Raw genomic sequence first — 18,550 nt, 5'->3', positions numbered from 1 at the left:
AAGGTATTTGTGTGTTGTGAGCCATTTTTGTGCATTGTTTCAATTCATTTTAGTTGTTGTCTTGTGTATTTTTTGTTGTCGTTTTGGATATTTTTCTGTTATTTTGTGTTATTAATCATTTTAAATCAATCTTATTTGTTATTGGACTACATTTTGTGTATTTTTGATGTTTTGTGTATTTCATTATATATTTTTAAATCATTTTGTGTATTTATTTGCTATTGGAATACATTTTAATGTTTTGCATATTTTTTTAATTGAATTTTAATTATTTTGTGCGTTTTTCTAGTTATTTTTCGTGCGTTTATATAGGAAGCAGCCCAAAAACAGGCCGAGTGTTGCCTGTTGCCTATGTCTTATCTATATGTTTTTTTTAAATTTCTGAATCAACCATGACTCCTATTCCATTCAGAAATATATACATACATGCCCGAAGCCCTACTTTACATAAATCTGCTACTACAAAATATTGTACACATCTGCTGTACACATTAGAGCATTCTGCCCATGTTACCCTGTACTGTGCTTATACTCCCACACTGACCAGACTAAAGCCTCCCCCCCCCCCGAGTGCTGGTCCCAGTAGACTATAGTCCAGGGCTGAATTTCCTATCCCATTAAACTTTTCAACATGACCTTAAAACCAGGTTGGACTTATTACACATTCTACTGTTGTTTTCCTCTCACCTTGGGGATAATTTCCAGGAACTACATTTTACCACTGCTCACTCCTCAGCACAGATACTTTGAAAGATTGTCGGCAGCACCCAGGATTGTAATATGTCAACGTGATGCGGGGAGAATTCAAACTATAGGAAGTTTATAGCACAGCAAGTGTTCCAAAGCTGCTTGAGACATTAATGGCATATTAATGAGTTTAGGCCATTGGCATTTATAATCAAAGCAGAACATCACGAGTAGAAACAGCCACAGTTATTACCTGTGTGAGAGCAGCTGAAAGAACTGTGAGCAGAGTACTCGCCAGTGTGCGTTAGAAAAGATGGCATTTGTTCGATTAGTCATGCACGTTGTGGGAGACTGAAACAAACCACAGCTAAAGCCTTTTCAGTGTAGCACACATTAATACTCAAAGATTACTTGTTCTTTTGAAAAGAACACTTAATGGTCTTTTGATGTCGGGATTTATTTTTGATTTAGGGTTTTTAGGGGTGATAGAAGTTTTTTTTTTTTTTTTTAACCCTGCTGTACTACATTTTTTTGGAAAGATGTGGATTTTTTTAACTGGATGGATAAATGGTGACGGAGGGATTTGCTTCTGTATAAAGCTACATATAGGACTGAGATAGTGTTTTTTAAGGTATTTTTTTTTTTACATCCATTGCTTTAGTAAAGACTAAATGATGATTTATGCCTGCCTCAGCAAGCCATTCATTTCAATCAGAATCAGAATCAGAATCAACTTTAATGGCCATGAACTGGTGAACTGTGCTCTCTCTACCAATGTAAAGCAATCAACGAGAAAATATAAACAGTAATTAAAGACTAATATGTGCAAAACTAAATAGGATAATATGACAAGATAATAATAGGATAATAGTGCAGTAGTGCAGTGATGAGTAGTGCAAAAAGGATGATGAATTAAACATGAGTTGTTCTATTTCAGTATTTAGAATGAAGAGTGAAGGTGAATATTTAAATTAAATAGTATACGTATACTGTATGTACATGTACATAATGTTTTTACTCAACAAATGACATGCAAGACAAGAATCCATGTTATAGTCTATAGGAAGCAAAGACAAATATTGTGTGATTATCTCTTGCACCAATAACCAATCCTCATAAATCTCCCAAAGTCACTTAAAACTGCTATAATTTTGCCTAAATAAAATCATAGTTTGGCCTCATCGATCAATGAATCGAACATATTTTACTCCAAAAGGAAAGGAAGAAGGTTGAAATTGACGGATGAAAGTTTGTTTTCATCTCCACCTTAAACTGTCTTTCAGCTGAAATTTTAGCGCACTTCATTGTGGATAGAGGAGTCGCAGAGATGGGTGCAAAGAAGTATGTTTTTTTTTTTTTTTTTTTACTTAATTCTGATATCACGGGGAATTCTGGGAACAAACTTCAACAAAAATGGTATTATGCCAATCATTGTCCTTGTTGTTTTGCAAAAAAATACAACCAAGAACTCACGGTAAAAATGAAGTAAAAACACTTCTATTCTAAATTTCAAGTGACAATTTCAACATGTTTCCTTTCTTTTTGAAGTAAATGATGTTTGATTCTTCTATGAGGCTACACTTTGATTTTATTTAATAACAAAATGATCGTGGGTAGCATCTTTAAATGTTTCTACTCAAAAAATGAATCCAAGAATCCATGTTAGTATGTTAGAATAAAAAATATACTACGTTCTTTGTTGAGAATCTGCTTGATTGACACTTGGCTGTAGTTAATGCCCTTCATTCTGCATTACCAACTAGTGATGACCATTAACACACTGAAACTGAAGGTTTATTTATTTATGTTGTCTGTTTAATGATGAATGAACAAATGTCTATTATATGCATAGTGTCCTGTTGTACAGTTTGTACTATTTTGTAGGAGAGTATTTGTATAACCAGCATCTGGAAAACAAACACAGCCCCTCGAGTGCACATGCAAGCCCTCAAGTTGACTTATCTTTGTTACCAGTAAAATTCTGCTTTAAAAAAAGAAAAGAAAACAGAAAACGGAGACAAATGTAAAGGATTATATTTGTTTGATCATCTGCAGCACCAATAGCCAACCCTCATACAGTAAATCTACCCAAGTTCTTTAACATCTGTCAATGAAATTCCCCCCTTCACATTGGAGTGACTCCTGCACATATAATAATAATAATAATAATAATAATAATAATAATAATAATAATAATAATAATAATAATAATAATAATACACTTTCTTTATGTAGTTTAGGGACAGGTGCTGTATGAAGTCAAGGATGGGAACATAAAGAGTGCAGAAGTAGTATGAGCTTTATCTATTCACATACCGTATGGCTACATGCAGCAGCTTTATGCTCATTTATTGTGAAAGCAGGTGAATTCTCCATTGCCTGTTATCAAAGAGCAGCAGCTATTCACATTGTAATTAAGGTCTCCTCTCAGGCTGTCCTTTTGCTGTCATTCTTGGGGCTTAGTGCACTTTTCCTTTTTTTTTCTGTTCTATTTTCCAACATCACATAGTAGCACATTTTTTTTTACCTGATCATAGCTCAGTTATGGAAGTCATAACTTTTACGGGGGGCAGGAGGAGCGTTTTCTAGTGTTGTGTTCAAGACCACACTATCCGAGACCAAGACTTGCCCGAGACCAGAATGCACCGAGACCAAGACAAGACCAAGACTTTCGGGAGCCGAGACCGAGTCAAGACCAAGACCGAGACAAGCCGAGACCGAGACCAAGACCATAAGCAATTTTTTTTTCAATTTAAAAAAATATATAAATAAATAAAATTATGACAAGGTTCGACAGTTAAATAACATTCTCTCTTTAATTTTAGTTTATTTTAAATACATTTGATGCACAAAAACTAAAATATTAAAACTACTACTGCTACTGATAAATTCACAATTATTCTACATATTTGAAAACAAGATTTTTATGTCAGCTGAATGTACAGCAAGTGTTTAAAAGCATTTCTGCCAAGAATTAAGGATTCTTGATTCTGATTCTTTGAGTTGTGCAGGTCAACAGGTCACAGATTTCACAAGATAATTTTTTAGTTTGAAAAAGCCTTTACACAGGTTATTTTTATTAATTCACTTAGTTGATATAGTTTAATTTGGTTGCTGTAATGTAACTAGGATATTCAATTAACAAAGGTTTCCAGCTGTAACTGTAAAAGTGAAACTTTCTGAAATAAAACTACAAACAAGTTGTCAGCATCTAAAAAACAAAGAGCTACAGGTAGATGTGAAACTAAATAAAACAAACTCAAACCCTGGAAAAGTCATGTAACAAATTAATCAATAGTTCTTGTTGAGAATTATTATTATTATTCTGGATACAGTGGAAACAGAAACTATAAAAAATAATTTTATTGTGAACCTGTTTCTATTGGGGGGAACATATTATATACATAAATGTAATTGGAGTCTAAAGCCACAAAAAAACACCACTTTAAAAAGAAAATAGACTAAAATAAGACCTCTTTACAGTTATTTGACTCATTCTGCGCTTGTGCAATTTGTGGCGGTGGCCCGGACTACAGCCGACACTATGTAATGAAAGCCTTAAAAGACATGGATATAATGAAAAGAGTGGATGGACAGAGGCATAAACATGCAGACTTTCACACGGACACACACAGACTTATTAAACACACACGGACCTCGGTAAACGGAACAGGCTTCACCGTCCGGCAGGCACTAGGACCCAGAGGCGGAGTAAGTGCGTCCGCTGTACTGCATTCACAGGCTGTAATATCACCAGTTTATCATTTTACCAGTTGTTAGAGCTACTGTCTTTACCAGGGAGATAATATTTATTCCTGGTGATTGTTTTCCAGAGTTTTACTGGGATTTTTACCGGTGATTAGTTCATTTCTCCCTTGCACTCCGCGGTCCAAACTGACACCGTAGCCACACGCACACACACACGAGTGTGTCACACACGTCACTCAGTCACATTAAGGAAGGTTGCGTTCATTATACGGGGTGGATTAAAGAATGAATAAAAAATTGTTTTATCCTGTTGTTCTCCTTGTTATTATCACATTATAAAAAAGTTTCAAAATAGCAGGAATTAGTGCTGGTCTCGAACGGTCTTGAGAGAAAATCCCGAGTCCGGGCAGCCCGAGTCCGAGACAAGACAGAGTCAAAATGCTTCAGAGTCCGATACGAGACCGAGACCTTTAAAATTTGGTCTCGAGACCGATCTCGAGACCAAGACCGGTCTCGACTACCACAACACTAGCGTTTTCATTACAGTTTTCCCAAATTCATTCGAAAAAATACTATTCTTAATAAAAATGTACATAATATACAAATATTTTAGTCATAAAACACAGTGGCTGTTCAAAATAGACATGAATTAATTTGTTGTTCTTTTAAAAATACAAGTTATTTTTTGTCGCTCTTGTCATGTGACCATCATCTTCCTTTCAAGGCCATGTTGAAATGTAATTGATATTGTTTTCTTTTTTAAATAATTTTTTTTTGATGTCTGAAAAACCTCCTTATGAAAGCGTAAAAACATTTTAGCAATATTTGAGTGTTATTTTAAAATGCAGGTGTTTCCAGTGCCAGTTCCATTTCATAATATTTCGTGAGATGTCTCACTATGGGATGCACTCCCATCTGCAGCCCTCAGAATAATTTTTTTCAATCTGCCAGTCCTGACTGGCTGGTGAAACGCCAGCACGCCAGCTGTTGTCTTGAGTTTAACGCTTCTCTCGACACCGCCGGCGGTCCGGTACATGTTGGTCCACCTCGTGGGCGCTCACACTCCAGTGGACTGCCCAGGTCCACACCACGGTATTCAAGCTTTGAAACGCCAACACACCAGCTGTCATCTCGAGCCCAACGCTGTCCTTGACGTCCTTCGACGCTCTGGTACACGTTGGCCCACATCCCGGCTAGCACACCTGGTAGCCAGCACGTGGTAGCATTAAGCTATCCACCTGTTCTCCCTGCCTGTGTCAGCGCAGAAATAGAGGTCAAGGCCCATCTAACCGACGGGCTGGGAGGCTCTGAGGCTTGCGTTTGCCAATGTGTAAATAAAATCTGCGGCAAGTTCATCAGTTGTCTGGGCCTGGAACATGCCCGGCTTGTTGTCGACGTCCCCAGCTCATGTCGGCAGGAGGCTAGCGCGTCAGGCAAGCCTGTCCAAGCAGGACCCCCTGCTTCCTCCCCATGGTGTCCCCACGGCAGCGAGAGAAGAGGCGGACATCCTCATGGACACCACGTTGGTACACGGTCCCAGCTGGGGTTCCCAGCTCAACCTGGTTGCTGAGAGACTCCTTTGACCCCCTCGTATCGGGAGAGGATGAGGGAGATAACACTTTCATCACTTCGGCCCGGGTCAAGATGCCTGCCACCTCTGTGGCCTCTCGGGAGGAAGATGAGGTGGTTCCGCACCTGTCTCCCCACTCCCAAGCTTGGATATGGGCCCCAAAACCATCTGCTCCTCAGCCTGCCCGCCACCACCTCAAGGAGGCTTGTCCGGCTGGCCGGGAAAACCTTTGGCCTTGCTCATGCACCCAGGCGGAAGACCGAGGGCGCAGCATGTAAAAGCAAAATCTGCCACAATAAAAAGCATGGTGACGGTGCCTGCTGTTCCCACTGGTGGGAGGCCTCAACCCCCTCCGGGTCAGGGGCGGCGGGGGCCCCATCATCATGCTGTTCCCTGGGGGTAGGGTTGCATGTGCTGGCATGCAAACTGATCCTATGGAGCTGTGGTCGTCTCCTCTCACTGAAGGCGGCGCACGTCCTGGGGATCCTGAACACAGGCAAGGACCTGTTGTCCAGGGGCGTGCCGATTTACAAGGAATGGATGTTGCACCTGGAGGTGGTGCAACAGTTGTGGGCCCGTTACGGGGGTAAGTACGAAGTGCGAAATGTTTTTCTCCCTACGCAGCACGGATGCTCCCCTTGGCGTAGACGCACTATGCTGTTTTACACATTCCTCCTATTGGCCCTGATACCGCCCACTCTGTCCAGGGTGAGGGAGCACGGCCATGCTCTGATCCTGGTGGCTTCACATTGGACTGCCATGCACTGGCTGGCAGAGATTTACCAGTTGGCTTTTTTGAATGCTTGTATCTGTTTGACAAATTATTAGGCAAATGTATTTGAAAACTTATATACAACGTCTACAATGTCTACTGTCACAACGTATACACGTTGTGAAGTAGACAGCTAATCTTCTCATAAAGCCTGAAGACACTGACTGGGTAATTCAGAGTGCACGCAACATCCCTTTTTTTTTGCATTCAAATGTCTTTCTAAGCACTCGACAGCTTTTCCTGAAAGAACATTCTGCAAAACGACAAACCCAAACGGAGGAAATTATAGCCCTCAGCACAGGCTGCACAAGATTTCTTTTAGATTTTCCTTCTGATTATTACCACTGGAGGTTTTTCATGCTAATGCAATTATTAAATTGTAAAGCCTCACTAAACTGTGTTTGTGGGGGGATTCATGTCAGATGTGTTGAGAGTATAAGCCACAGTTCTCCCGTGGCTCTATTGCTAATTGTTTGGCTTGTTTTGATTCCTGCCGACGTCGGCTAATGGTTTGTAGCCAAGGCGTTTTCCCTATGTAATGTTTTCTCCATTCCTTTTTCCTTTTATTTCTCCCTGCTGTCTGTCTATGCCCTCTCTTTGCACACACACATACATACTCATTTCCTCCACGCTCACTTCATCTCCTCCGCTCTCTATCTCCATGTTTCAGGTGGTGCAGGTGTTGCGGGCGATTGATAGAGATGAGGGCGGGAATGACAGCACTGTGTATTTCAGCATCCCTCCAGAGTCCAGCGCTGCCCGCAACTTTAGCGTCAGGGACAGCGGTGGTAGGCACTCAATCTTTCTTTTTCTCTGTGTTGCTCCTATTTGCTTTTTTCCCCGTTTCAATGTTTATAGTCTCTTAATGCCCTGTTTTGTTTTGTTTTTACCCTGCTTGTCTTTTCTAATCTTTATATTTATCTTCCTTTTCAATGAAATTCTCTGTCTCTTCTATCCACTTTCTGTCTATGTTCGCCTCCTCAGTAATCAATCTCCCAACTTTGGTGGCCTCTTTGTTTTGTTTACCTCCCAAGTTGTTTCAAAAGGTGCTGAATGACATCATACATTGTTAGAATACAACTGAAATCATGCTATAGAGAGGCTTTTTAAAGTACATACTCAAAATTGATTGTCATCATGCTTATTGCATGATGGCAGTCATTTTTAATGGTAAACTGTTGACATAAAACTCAAAATTCTTACAAAATCTTTGAATTTTCCTCAAATTATTACACAGCATTTTCCAATTGGTCACAAATCTTAGAAATTTAAAGTGAAGATCCTGTTGGAACTGATATAATTTAATTCATGGATATCGTCAGTTTTTTTTTGGCATATTTTGTATTTAATATATACTTAGAACTAGGGCACAATAATGTTGAAATTACTTGCTTTCTTGCATAAAATCTGTGGCCCTCCTGAGCTCAAACTGCTCCTTTTTTGTCCCCTGAACTTAAATGAGTTTGACACCCCTAGTTAGGGGTTATGGGATAGAAATGTAAAGGGAATGGGCCCGAGGAACCCCTTCTCCCTCCCTATAAGGCTAAATTAAAAAAAAAATAATAATAATAATAATAATAATAAAGTAAAAAAAAAAAATCTCAATAAAACAGGTGCAGGACAGGGTTAGGGTAAGGATAAAGAAGGGTTAGAGTAAATAACACTTTATTCATGCTAATGACAGGTGTCATGTCATAATAATGACAACGTAATGTCAGCCTTATATATAAAACTTCAAGTAAAGGGTAACTGCATTTAGAGCTTTTCTTTTCTCTACACTATATTTTTATAACAAAGCACCAGCACTAACAGCACTAGCCTATTATATTCTTTCTAAATCTACCTAATAAAAAGTTAAACACTCCCAATAGTTTTCTCCATGCACTTATATTCCTTGCCCTCTGCCTGATGTTATCTCGAGTAGTCAGTCGTATATTTTATTCGACAGATGGTGCCTGGACTAATATTCAGTAGAAAAGGGTTGATTTAAAGATTTTATACTTGCTGACTAAATCCATCACCATTTGGTACATTTTACGGGCAGGAAGATGCTGTATATTTTTTATGTCTGAGCTTGACTCATGAATAAATTAGTCTAAATCTTTCACTGGTTTATTTCCTCTTATTACCCATTTATTTTTTCATGACTGCCGTTTAGCAGTTTTGTAGCTTTAGCAGAATGACTGGGAAGAATAATTCTATTTGAGATGGTTGTATGAGGACGTCAAAGGACACATTTTGATTTGAAATAGAAAAGAAAGATAATAGATGATTATAACGTCAAGAAAAAAAACAGTCTGTTTGTTTTAGGTGGTTGTGAAAATTCCCTTTGATCACAAGACTTATTGCAACCTGATTGTGAAACTGTAATGTTAACTACGCTAATCTATTCATTAGCATGCCGACACAATTTTTTGCTTATTTTTTTTTTGTGCTGCTTGGAACAAAAATATGCTTCAGGTGGATTAAAAAATCACACTGGAAATCAAACTTCTTCAGCCCCTGTGAAAGACATAGGAATTGACCAGTACAATAACTCAAGTTATTGAAAATTATGTGATACAGGGTTGGATAACAGTACCAGGACATTAAACAAGAAAACACATTTACTTCTTTAGGCTATTAAAGGTGCAGTCCGCGACTTTCAGATCCTCTCCCTCCCCGTTGCTCTCTTGCCCTGCCTCCAAACTTTCCAAAGTCCCTCCCTCAGAGGAGCTAACAAGCTAATGTTAGTCCGACAGCAACATCACAGTAATATAACATGCTCTGCTTCTCTCTCTTTATGTGCACTAACCTCAGCAACAGCAGCAACACCACAGTGTCACTTACAGCAGCCCACACGGCAGCTGCTGTGCGCGCATGAACAACACATGCACTACAGAGTTCTCGTGTAACAACTAAAAATCAAACGTAAAGTAAATCAAGCAGCAGTAATTACCTTTCAAGCAGAAAAGTCACCAATTCCATCTTCTACTCCTGTGAGCAACAGCTGTCAGTCCATCAAACACAATCCTGGCTCTGATTGGTTCTTTTTGCTCGGTTGCGGTGCATTCTCGCAATCTGCCAAAGGCTGCAGGAGTAGCAGTGTGGACTCAATGAGTGTTTTTTTTCACACAAACTACAAGTTTGATGTAAAGCTGTCCTTACATAGTGACAGCTTTAGCAAATATGACAAAAAGTCACTTTTATAAGAGTTGCAGACTGCACCTTTAAGAGACTTAAATCAAGTTAACAATAACATACAGTACATATTTTTAGATGACGGGATCGATTCACAAGTAACAGGCAACAACAGAAAGAACAAAATACACAGATAGTTCTCAGGTCTCCTATTCGTTAAACCTCATTATTATTAATTTATTTTATTTTGTAGTAATAGTATTAGAAGTATTTCCTCTGTTGCCTGCATGGTAAAGAGTTGAAAATCTAACCCTCAGAGCGAAAGAATTAACCTGAGAATGTGCCCTAGCATCCCAAAATAGGTGCGTAAAGGAAAGGTAGAGTTTATTGAAGATGTGTTTATTGAAGTAGAAAAGATGTTTGTACAGCGTTAGGAGGCACCTCTTTCTAGTGAGAGACTTTACTAGCTTAATTTAATTGTAGATAGAATTGTGATTAAAAAGAAGGACACGCTGTGACCTCAAAAACTCCTTCTCCCATTTTGGTCCCAGATACCACAGCATTAGGACAGGTTCCATGCTTCTGCAGTTTTTAATTAGCCAAAGTTTACCTTCACAATAAGAAACCATGTAGTTCACCTTCACAGTTAGAAACCCTGTACAGTTTGACACACAGAACCAGTAGAGGGCATTGTAATGCTTATCGTTGTAATTGTTTTGCCTGTTGTTATTAATAGAAGACACACAGAAAATGTCCTCAGAGATGTATGTGTGTCACTCATGTAGGTTTTATTTTACCACGTGCTTTGTTATGGTCTTGTGTGTCTGTGGGAAAACAGGGATAATAGTGGTTTTAAATTAGACTTTAATAATCATGAATTTACACGTTTTTTGTCTTATTTATTACTGCAAAAACAACAACAAAAACACAGCTTTAGTGTTCTCGCAGTATAAAGTGTGCAATATCAAATAGTAAACAAGTAAAAGCAGAGATTAGACTAACAATTTGAATATATTTGTCTTCATTACTGCTTTCTATCGTCTAAACAAATACTTGGAAGATTAAATATCTGCTTATTTAACAGAATGTATTCAAAGTGTTGTCACATCCACATTTTTTTCCTCCTCCTGTCCTTCTTCCTGTAGGCCCCACTGCCAGTTTGGTGCTCCTGTCCCAGCTCCAGCCCCACTCCCGCTCCTCCACACTGACGCTCTACGTCCCACTGGTCCTCAGAGATGGGACGTCTGGACTCACCAGCACAGGGACGGTCACCGTGTCCGTGTGTCCCTGCCTGAGAGGAGGGGCCCGGGCCGGGGAGAAAGACAATGACAAACAGCTGGAAGGGGAGTGGGACTGGGAGAGAGAGGCAGTATGTCTACCTCAGCAGTCCACACTGCCTTCACCTGGCCTCAGCACTGCCGCCCTGCTGGCCATTCTGGCTTGTGTCGCTACACTACTGGGTAAATATACTGTATATATTCATGGGATTAAAATAGTGAGAAGCAGAACATTTTGATTTAATTTTAATCATAGTCTTTTGACTAACACATATGTGTCAAACTCAAGGCCCGGGGGCCAAATCCAGGAGAAATTTACATGCAAATTTAGTTGGAAGGACCTCAAATTTTTTCAAAATCCTGCAACTTTTATCAAACTATTCCACAAAATCTCCCCAAATTAAATAAAATGTGTTCAAACAATAAATAAATCAAAGGACATTTAAGTATCTGTCACTTTTTGCTTAGATATTGTTGATACCTTCCATACGTTGTCTAATTTATAACTGCAAATGCAAACTTAAGCACATTAATGTTGAAATTGTTTGTTTACCTGCCTAAAACCTGTGGCCCACTTGTGATGATCGAACTGGTTCGTATTTGGCCCTTAAACTAAAATGAGTTTGACACCCCTAGACTAACATGTACGGAAGCGAATTAAGGCCCATTTTGTTGGAGAAATGTGGAGAATAAATTTGAAATTTCGAGAATAAATGTAAAATATAATGTCAAGATTAAAGTTGAAAGGACAAGATTCAAATCAAAATTTTTAAAATGAACTCAAAATACAGTATTGTGATAAAAGTTAAAGGCCTGCTAAGCTGACACGGGCCAATTCACCATATGACAACAAACAGCAGATCGTTGCCGTCTACAAAATGCTGTGTATTGATGACTGTGTTGAATTTGGGTTTAATAACTAAAAGATTATTTGTCTTTATGGACTTTGAAGAGATTTTGGCAAAAACAGAATCTGTTCAGAAGGAAAAACCAGTCAAGTTTGGAAGAGGTGGAGCATTCACTCCAGTCTGTGGCTATTGAGGAGCTACGGAAACAGATTAGGGACAGTTTTGATGGAGACTGTTGTCGTATATGAATACAAACTGGCCCTAGTCCGGTTCCATAGATTACACTTTTATCACAATATTGTATTTTGAGTTTATTTTTGAAATGTCAACTTTAATCTCAATTCTTGATTTGCCTAAAATTATTTTCTCCATCAAAATTTGCCCCAAATCCGCCTCCGTAAAAACGTTTCTTAATTTTAGTGAAAATGGAGTTGTCGGAATTTAGTCAACCAAATTACAAATTAAAATTTTAGTCGACTAAATCTGTAACAGATATAGTCGACTAAAATATACATAATAATTTTTGCATTTTAACAAAAGAGTCAATTACCATTTATCAACCTGATATTAGATTTTATTAATACCTGTAAATATACACAGAGAGATTGACATGATCATTGCATGAGACCACATGATCATGAGTTCTGATTGGATTTCGTCTCATGTGATGAAATTATAGTTATATTATCAGTCGACGAAAACCTATTTTCGTCAACATATTTTGATATAAGGTAGTTTTCATCCACAGGTTTTTTTTTTTTAGATTCTTATTAGTCATAGTCTAGTTTTTACCACTTAAAAAAATGTAGTTGGTGAAAAATCTCTAGTTGACGAAATACAAAATGATCACTCCGTGGTACATACAGTATGTGTTATGGGAAAAATGCTAAACGACATGAGTGTCACTGAAAAGGAGAGAGATAATCAAACACAAACAAACATCCTGGTAAAAAAAAATAAACTACCAGTTCTAATAGTCCAGTGCATTCTAGGGTTGCATATAATATTGTTCTTCTCCTGAAGTGTTCTTACTTAATATCCATTTACCGCTTAGTTTTCACACAGCACTTAACATTATGCATAGTAGGAAATTATGTAATCAAGATTTAGTGCTTGTAAAGGAGTTTCCTGCTAATCTACAAATGAAAAGTTGAGTAAACAGTGTTTAGGGCTGTTTACCCTCCTCTGCATCCCTGGATAGTTAATCTGCATAGAAAAATAATAAAGGCAACAGCAGGAATATATCTCCTAGGTATCTTTTGCTCAATAGCAAGACATGCTTTTTTTTCCCCTATCAACTCAGGGTAACTTATTTTCTCCGTCAAGGTCACAGCTAATGGCACAAACAACATTTTAAACTGATCATCAGGGCCCGCTAGCTTCTGATAGAAATATAATAAAATGTCGCCGCCACCTCTGCAACTCAAACGCTCATTTGGATAAGGTCTAGTCAAGGTGCTGAGGAGTGTTTGGCTCTCAGCCAGCATCATTGTCATTTCTATTCAGTTTGTAGGAGCTCCCCTGCTCACGCCTTGTTGATTGAAACTTTATCATTCAGGACCAGGGCAGTTCAATCAGACAGATACGCAGCACAGCGTGAAGGTGATCATGAACAGGGGGGAGAGGAATTTAGTTGACAAAGTAACAAGGTCATAAGCAAGTGCAGGATTTACATCTGACTTACTTTCACGACAGGGGGATTTAAAATGAAAACTCAGTGTGTTTTCAGCATTATTTTTACTCTCTTCATTAAAGCTTTATCCTGTATTCATTCAAGCCGTGTAATTGTGCTCTCATAAAGAATGTCATCTATCTGGGTCAGGGTTGGGGTCAATTACATTATTTAGTTGCAATTATGTTCAATTACAATTCAATTACGATTAGTGACCAACATTTTTTCCAATTACAATTAAATTACAATAGTTTTTTTTTTAATCCTCAGTCAATTACAATTATGTTCTCAATTACTGAAGTTCAATTACAATTAATCACAATTACTGAGCCTGCAATGAACTTTGTTTTGTCTTAGCTTTCTGTTAGCATCTCTTATGATATCGGGTCTTAAATCAGCTGTAAAATACACTGAAAACAAAATTCTATCATTTATTTAATTCCCTATTTATTGGTTACCTTGTTAGGGTTCCTAATCAATGAAAATATAGGTTTTAATATTTATAGTGTGGACAATAATAATAATAATAATAATAATATTTGTGTGTCAGTATACCCCTCGATTTATTTATTTTTTTTTCAATGGTAAAATGTGGGAAAGCTTGATATGGAACATATTTTAATCATTGTTAACTACTATATGTGTAGAGTTGTACATAAAACTGTAACATGTTTCCCTAGTTTTGCATTAAATAATAATGGACACATTTTGGAGAATTTTCTTGACAATTACAAAGTCAATTATCCTAAACTCAATTACAATTTAATTAAAATTACAACAGCAACAATTTTTTAAAATTGCAATTATAATTACGCCATAATTGTAATGTTATTAATTATGTAATAACTTATTACGGGCGACCGTGGCTCAGGTGGTAGTGGGTCGTCTTCTGAACGAGAGGTTGGAGGTTCGATCCCAGTACCTGACTATGTGTCGAAGTGTCCTTGGGCAAGACACTGAACCCGAAGTTGCTCCCAGTGGTCGACTAGCGCCTTGCATGGCAGTCCTGTCCCACTGGTGTGTGAATGTGAGAGTGAATGGGTGAATGAGCTGATGTGTAAAGCGCTTTGAGACTGCTTCAGTGTGGTGATAAAGCGCTATATAAATCAAGTCCATTTACCATTTATTAAGTAATAAGTTATAAATTATCAATTTGATGCCTTTCAATGTTCATTGTCCAAAAAATAATACTTGACTTTATTTTTAATTTTTTTGCTTCATATTTCAGGACTTTTCCAAATTTGATGGATACAAGTGAATAAGCATAAAATTATCATGATGATATGTTTTCAATGTGCTGAACACATAATGCACACATTGGTGTTCCTCTGGGGTCAACTTGACCCCGAGCTGTTTTAGCTGTTACACAGACATGTGTGTCTGTGTAAGAGTTCCAGCGAGAGTCATTTTATCTTCTTTTTGAATAGTATGTTAAGTTGAGGTTTTGTTTATTCAGATAAGTGAAACTTCAGAGGCGATAAGCAGAACTCCTCTGACGAAGACTGGCAGTTGACAGTCGAAACATGTCACGATAAAACATTTCCTGATAAACCTTGTCTGACTAAACCAAACCTCCACTTAACTTTGTCTGTCTGTGTGTGTGACTCATATATGACCTGACATCTCCACACCTGCAGGTGCAGAGTTGATACTTTTGAGTTGATACATGAAACATTTTCAAGATACACTAACTCTAAAACTGAATGTTTGACCTGATAGTGGTGCTACAGGAAAGCGTATATCATCACCACAACCAATAGGGTCATTAACTCATTCAGTGCCAGCCATTTTAGAGCATATTGACTCATTTATAATATTTTGTACTATGACAATCTAAAACTACAAAAACAACACTGACTGGGCTTTTGATGGCAACATTATTATTATTTTGCCATCTATGTCAGAGCTGAATGGATTTCTTACTGTATTTTGGCCGTCCTCCAAGTCTCTCCCCCGTCATTCTCCCCACACGCAACTTCCTCCTCATCCCGGACATGCCGAGTGTCAGCGCTTGCCCCGTTTTCTTGATCGTTTTCTCTCACCATTGCGACACTCAATAGTCCACTCAGGTTCCACACATGCTCTGGTCGAGTGTGTGCTGCTGTGAGCTGGTGGGAACTTCAGCATCAACTCTCATAGTGCCATTTTGTGTCTTGTAAACTCCTTTCCTCTCCCTCTGAGCTCTGCCCATCCAAAGGTGCCCTAACACCACCTACATGTCACCAATTGGTCACTACATCATTGTACAAGTTAGATATTCACCGGAGAGCTTCTTCACACTGTCTTCTAACAACCCCAGCCAAAAAACACAATTCATATCTATAGACGTGAAGGATATTCCACGTTACTCAACCAATTCACGTCTGTAGACGTGAACTGCACTCATTGAGTTATTGTTGTCCGTAAATTTGGATGAAAACTATTCAAGATAAGTTAAATCTAAATGAAAAGTTTGGGCTGATGGTGGCGCTAGAGAACAGGTCAAGGTTTCATTGTCAAGGTGTTATTTTTTGTATTCAACAAACAAACAAAGTGCCTGACACAAAAACTTGGTCAACAATTTTCTAAAAACAACCTTTTCTCGAGACAAATATCCCTAGGGTCAGATTGACCCCAAGGTCAAAATGTGTTAGTAATATTTGAGGATAATAGGAGGGTTATAAAGGGTCTTGGCCCTTTGAGGAGTACCACGACTTGAAAAGAGACTCTGCATAGCCACTGTTTGCACGACCTTACATTGACATCAAAGGTGTGAAGGTGATCTTTCAATCTGTTGCTAAATGTGAGAGATGAAGAGATTATCTTCTTGGAAATCAAATAACGTATCCTCCTGTGATATCTAGGCTATGGAGTTATTTACTTCTGAGGCTAAACCACAAACTGCTTCAGGCATATGGAGCCTCGAGCACATTTGTGTACACAGTGATATAATTATCAAGTGCTATTAGCGCTATCCCTGAAAGAACACTGGTCCAAACTAAGCTAGCAATCAGAAGTCTATCTTGCTTTGTATTCCTCCTTTCCCCATAATAGTTTGTCTAGTCAAGAGAAGTAGTCGTTTACCAGCGGAGTGAGAAAATTTAATAAAGATGTGTGAATCTCTTTTGCAACTAAGGAAGCTTGTATATTTAGTTCTTATTACAACAAGTCTAGCAAGTTTTTAAATGAAAAAATAAGGTTTAAAGTGTAGGTAGGTCTTTTATCAAGCATCCAATAATACATGTGCATTTAGTATGTATTGTTAGACAAGCACTTTGCCTGATAGGGAACAGAAACCGCTAATGTGGAAACAATACCAAAGTCATGATAATACTGCACTTATGCACATAACAAACTTTGGTTCTACCATTTAATCATAGCTCTGACTTGGTGACCTTGGTAACTGCATATTTAAAGTTTAACATTAAACTGAAGGATTAGCAGTAACTCAGGACACTATTATTATTAAAAAAAATGTTTATGGATGGATGGATGGATGGATGGATGTTTAACTAAAATGTTTGATTTTAGCAAAGCACTGCTTGATGGTGCATGTTAATGCTTCACAGTGCAAAAATGGAGGGTTTGGGTTGGGGTCAGTTATAATTAATATTAATTCATAATTGTAATTTAAAAAAAAAAAACAATGCTGTTGTAATCATAATTGAATTGTAATTGATTTCAGGTAATAGACTTTGTATTTGTAATTTCCATGAATATTCTATAAAAATTGTCAGTTACAATTTAACGCAAAACTGTTGAACCATGTTACAGTTCTATGTATCTTTCTACACATATGTAGTTAATAAATTATTAAAATATGTTTCATATCAAGCTTTCCCACATTTTAAAATAAAAAAAAAAATGAAATCTAGGGCTATACCTACACAAAAAAAGGCTCAGGCACCTCCACCAAAAATATTAAATAGGATAGACTGGTCTTATTAATTGTGATAGACTTCAGAAACCTCTTAGACCAGTGGTTCTTAACATTATTTGAGGTACTGATGCTTAATCAGTGCATTCACCGAACCCTTCATTGTATATATATATATATATATATATATATATATTTATCAGATATATTTTATTCAGGCTTGGGTGGAATTTTTTTGCTTTTTTGATTTTAAAATCAAAACTTTACATTATCGCAATTTTTCTTTAAATAAACTAGTGTATCATGCAAATTCCTTTTTTTATGTGTGTGTATGTGTCTTGGCCACTGCTGAGCCCCTGAGACTGACTCAACGAACCCCTGGGGTTCACTCAAACCCAGGTTAAGAAGCACTGCCTTAGACCACGTACAGGAGGAGCAGATATAGGAAAAATTAATTTTAGTAATGTTTAGAAATTCTTAAAATTTTGGGGCTAGCAAGACTATCTTCCACTGATCAAACCATTGCTTAACCGTAGAACAATTAGACTTAATCCTCTAAAGCAGCGATTCTCAACTGGTAGGTCCGGACCTAAAAGTGGGTCACGGACCTGTACTGGGTGGGTCGCGGACAGCCAGTCAAAAATAAACCAATACTTAATGTCTCTCATGTTGGACTTGTCTTTTATTTTGAAAGAAACTTTCCTTTTGACAGACGTGCTGTGAAATGCATGTTGCACAGGAAAATATATACAATAGATCAGGGGTTCTCAACTGGTCTCACCCTGGGACCCACATTTTGCCACAGTCATTAAATCGCGGCCCAATTTTTTTTTTTTCATTCAACCAACCAAATTTAGTTTTTCAAAAATAGCTGTTGAAAACACACATATATAATATTTTTTAAAACAAAAATCTATACATTTTCCCGTGCAACATGCATTTCAGAGCATGTCCGTCAAAAAGAAAAGTTTCTGGGGTGGTGTGTAGCTCAGTGGGTTGAGCGCCCGACCCATGTACGGAGGCTATAGTTCCTCATCTGC

At 37.9% G+C, this 18,550-nt stretch overlaps 1 protein-coding gene across 1 annotated transcript in view; it reads left to right on the top strand.

The window, feature by feature from the left end:
• cdh24b (cadherin 24, type 2b) overlaps window positions 1–18,550 on the top strand; it is a 239,553-nt gene that overhangs the window by 214,686 nt on the left and 6,317 nt on the right. The window contains exons 11-12 of the mRNA XM_028472395.1: window positions 7,408–7,525; window positions 11,003–11,317. Coding sequence (XP_028328196.1) covers window positions 7,408–7,525; window positions 11,003–11,317 — 433 coding nt within the window. The remainder of the gene's footprint in view (window positions 1–7,407; window positions 7,526–11,002; window positions 11,318–18,550) is intronic.

This window comes from Gouania willdenowi, chromosome 17 (genome assembly GCF_900634775.1).
Source record: "Gouania willdenowi chromosome 17, fGouWil2.1, whole genome shotgun sequence".
NCBI classification, from domain to species: domain Eukaryota; kingdom Metazoa; phylum Chordata; class Actinopteri; order Blenniiformes; family Gobiesocidae; genus Gouania; species Gouania willdenowi.
Note: the sequence above shows the minus strand (reverse complement) of the source record. Positions and strands in the feature narration are given on the sequence as shown.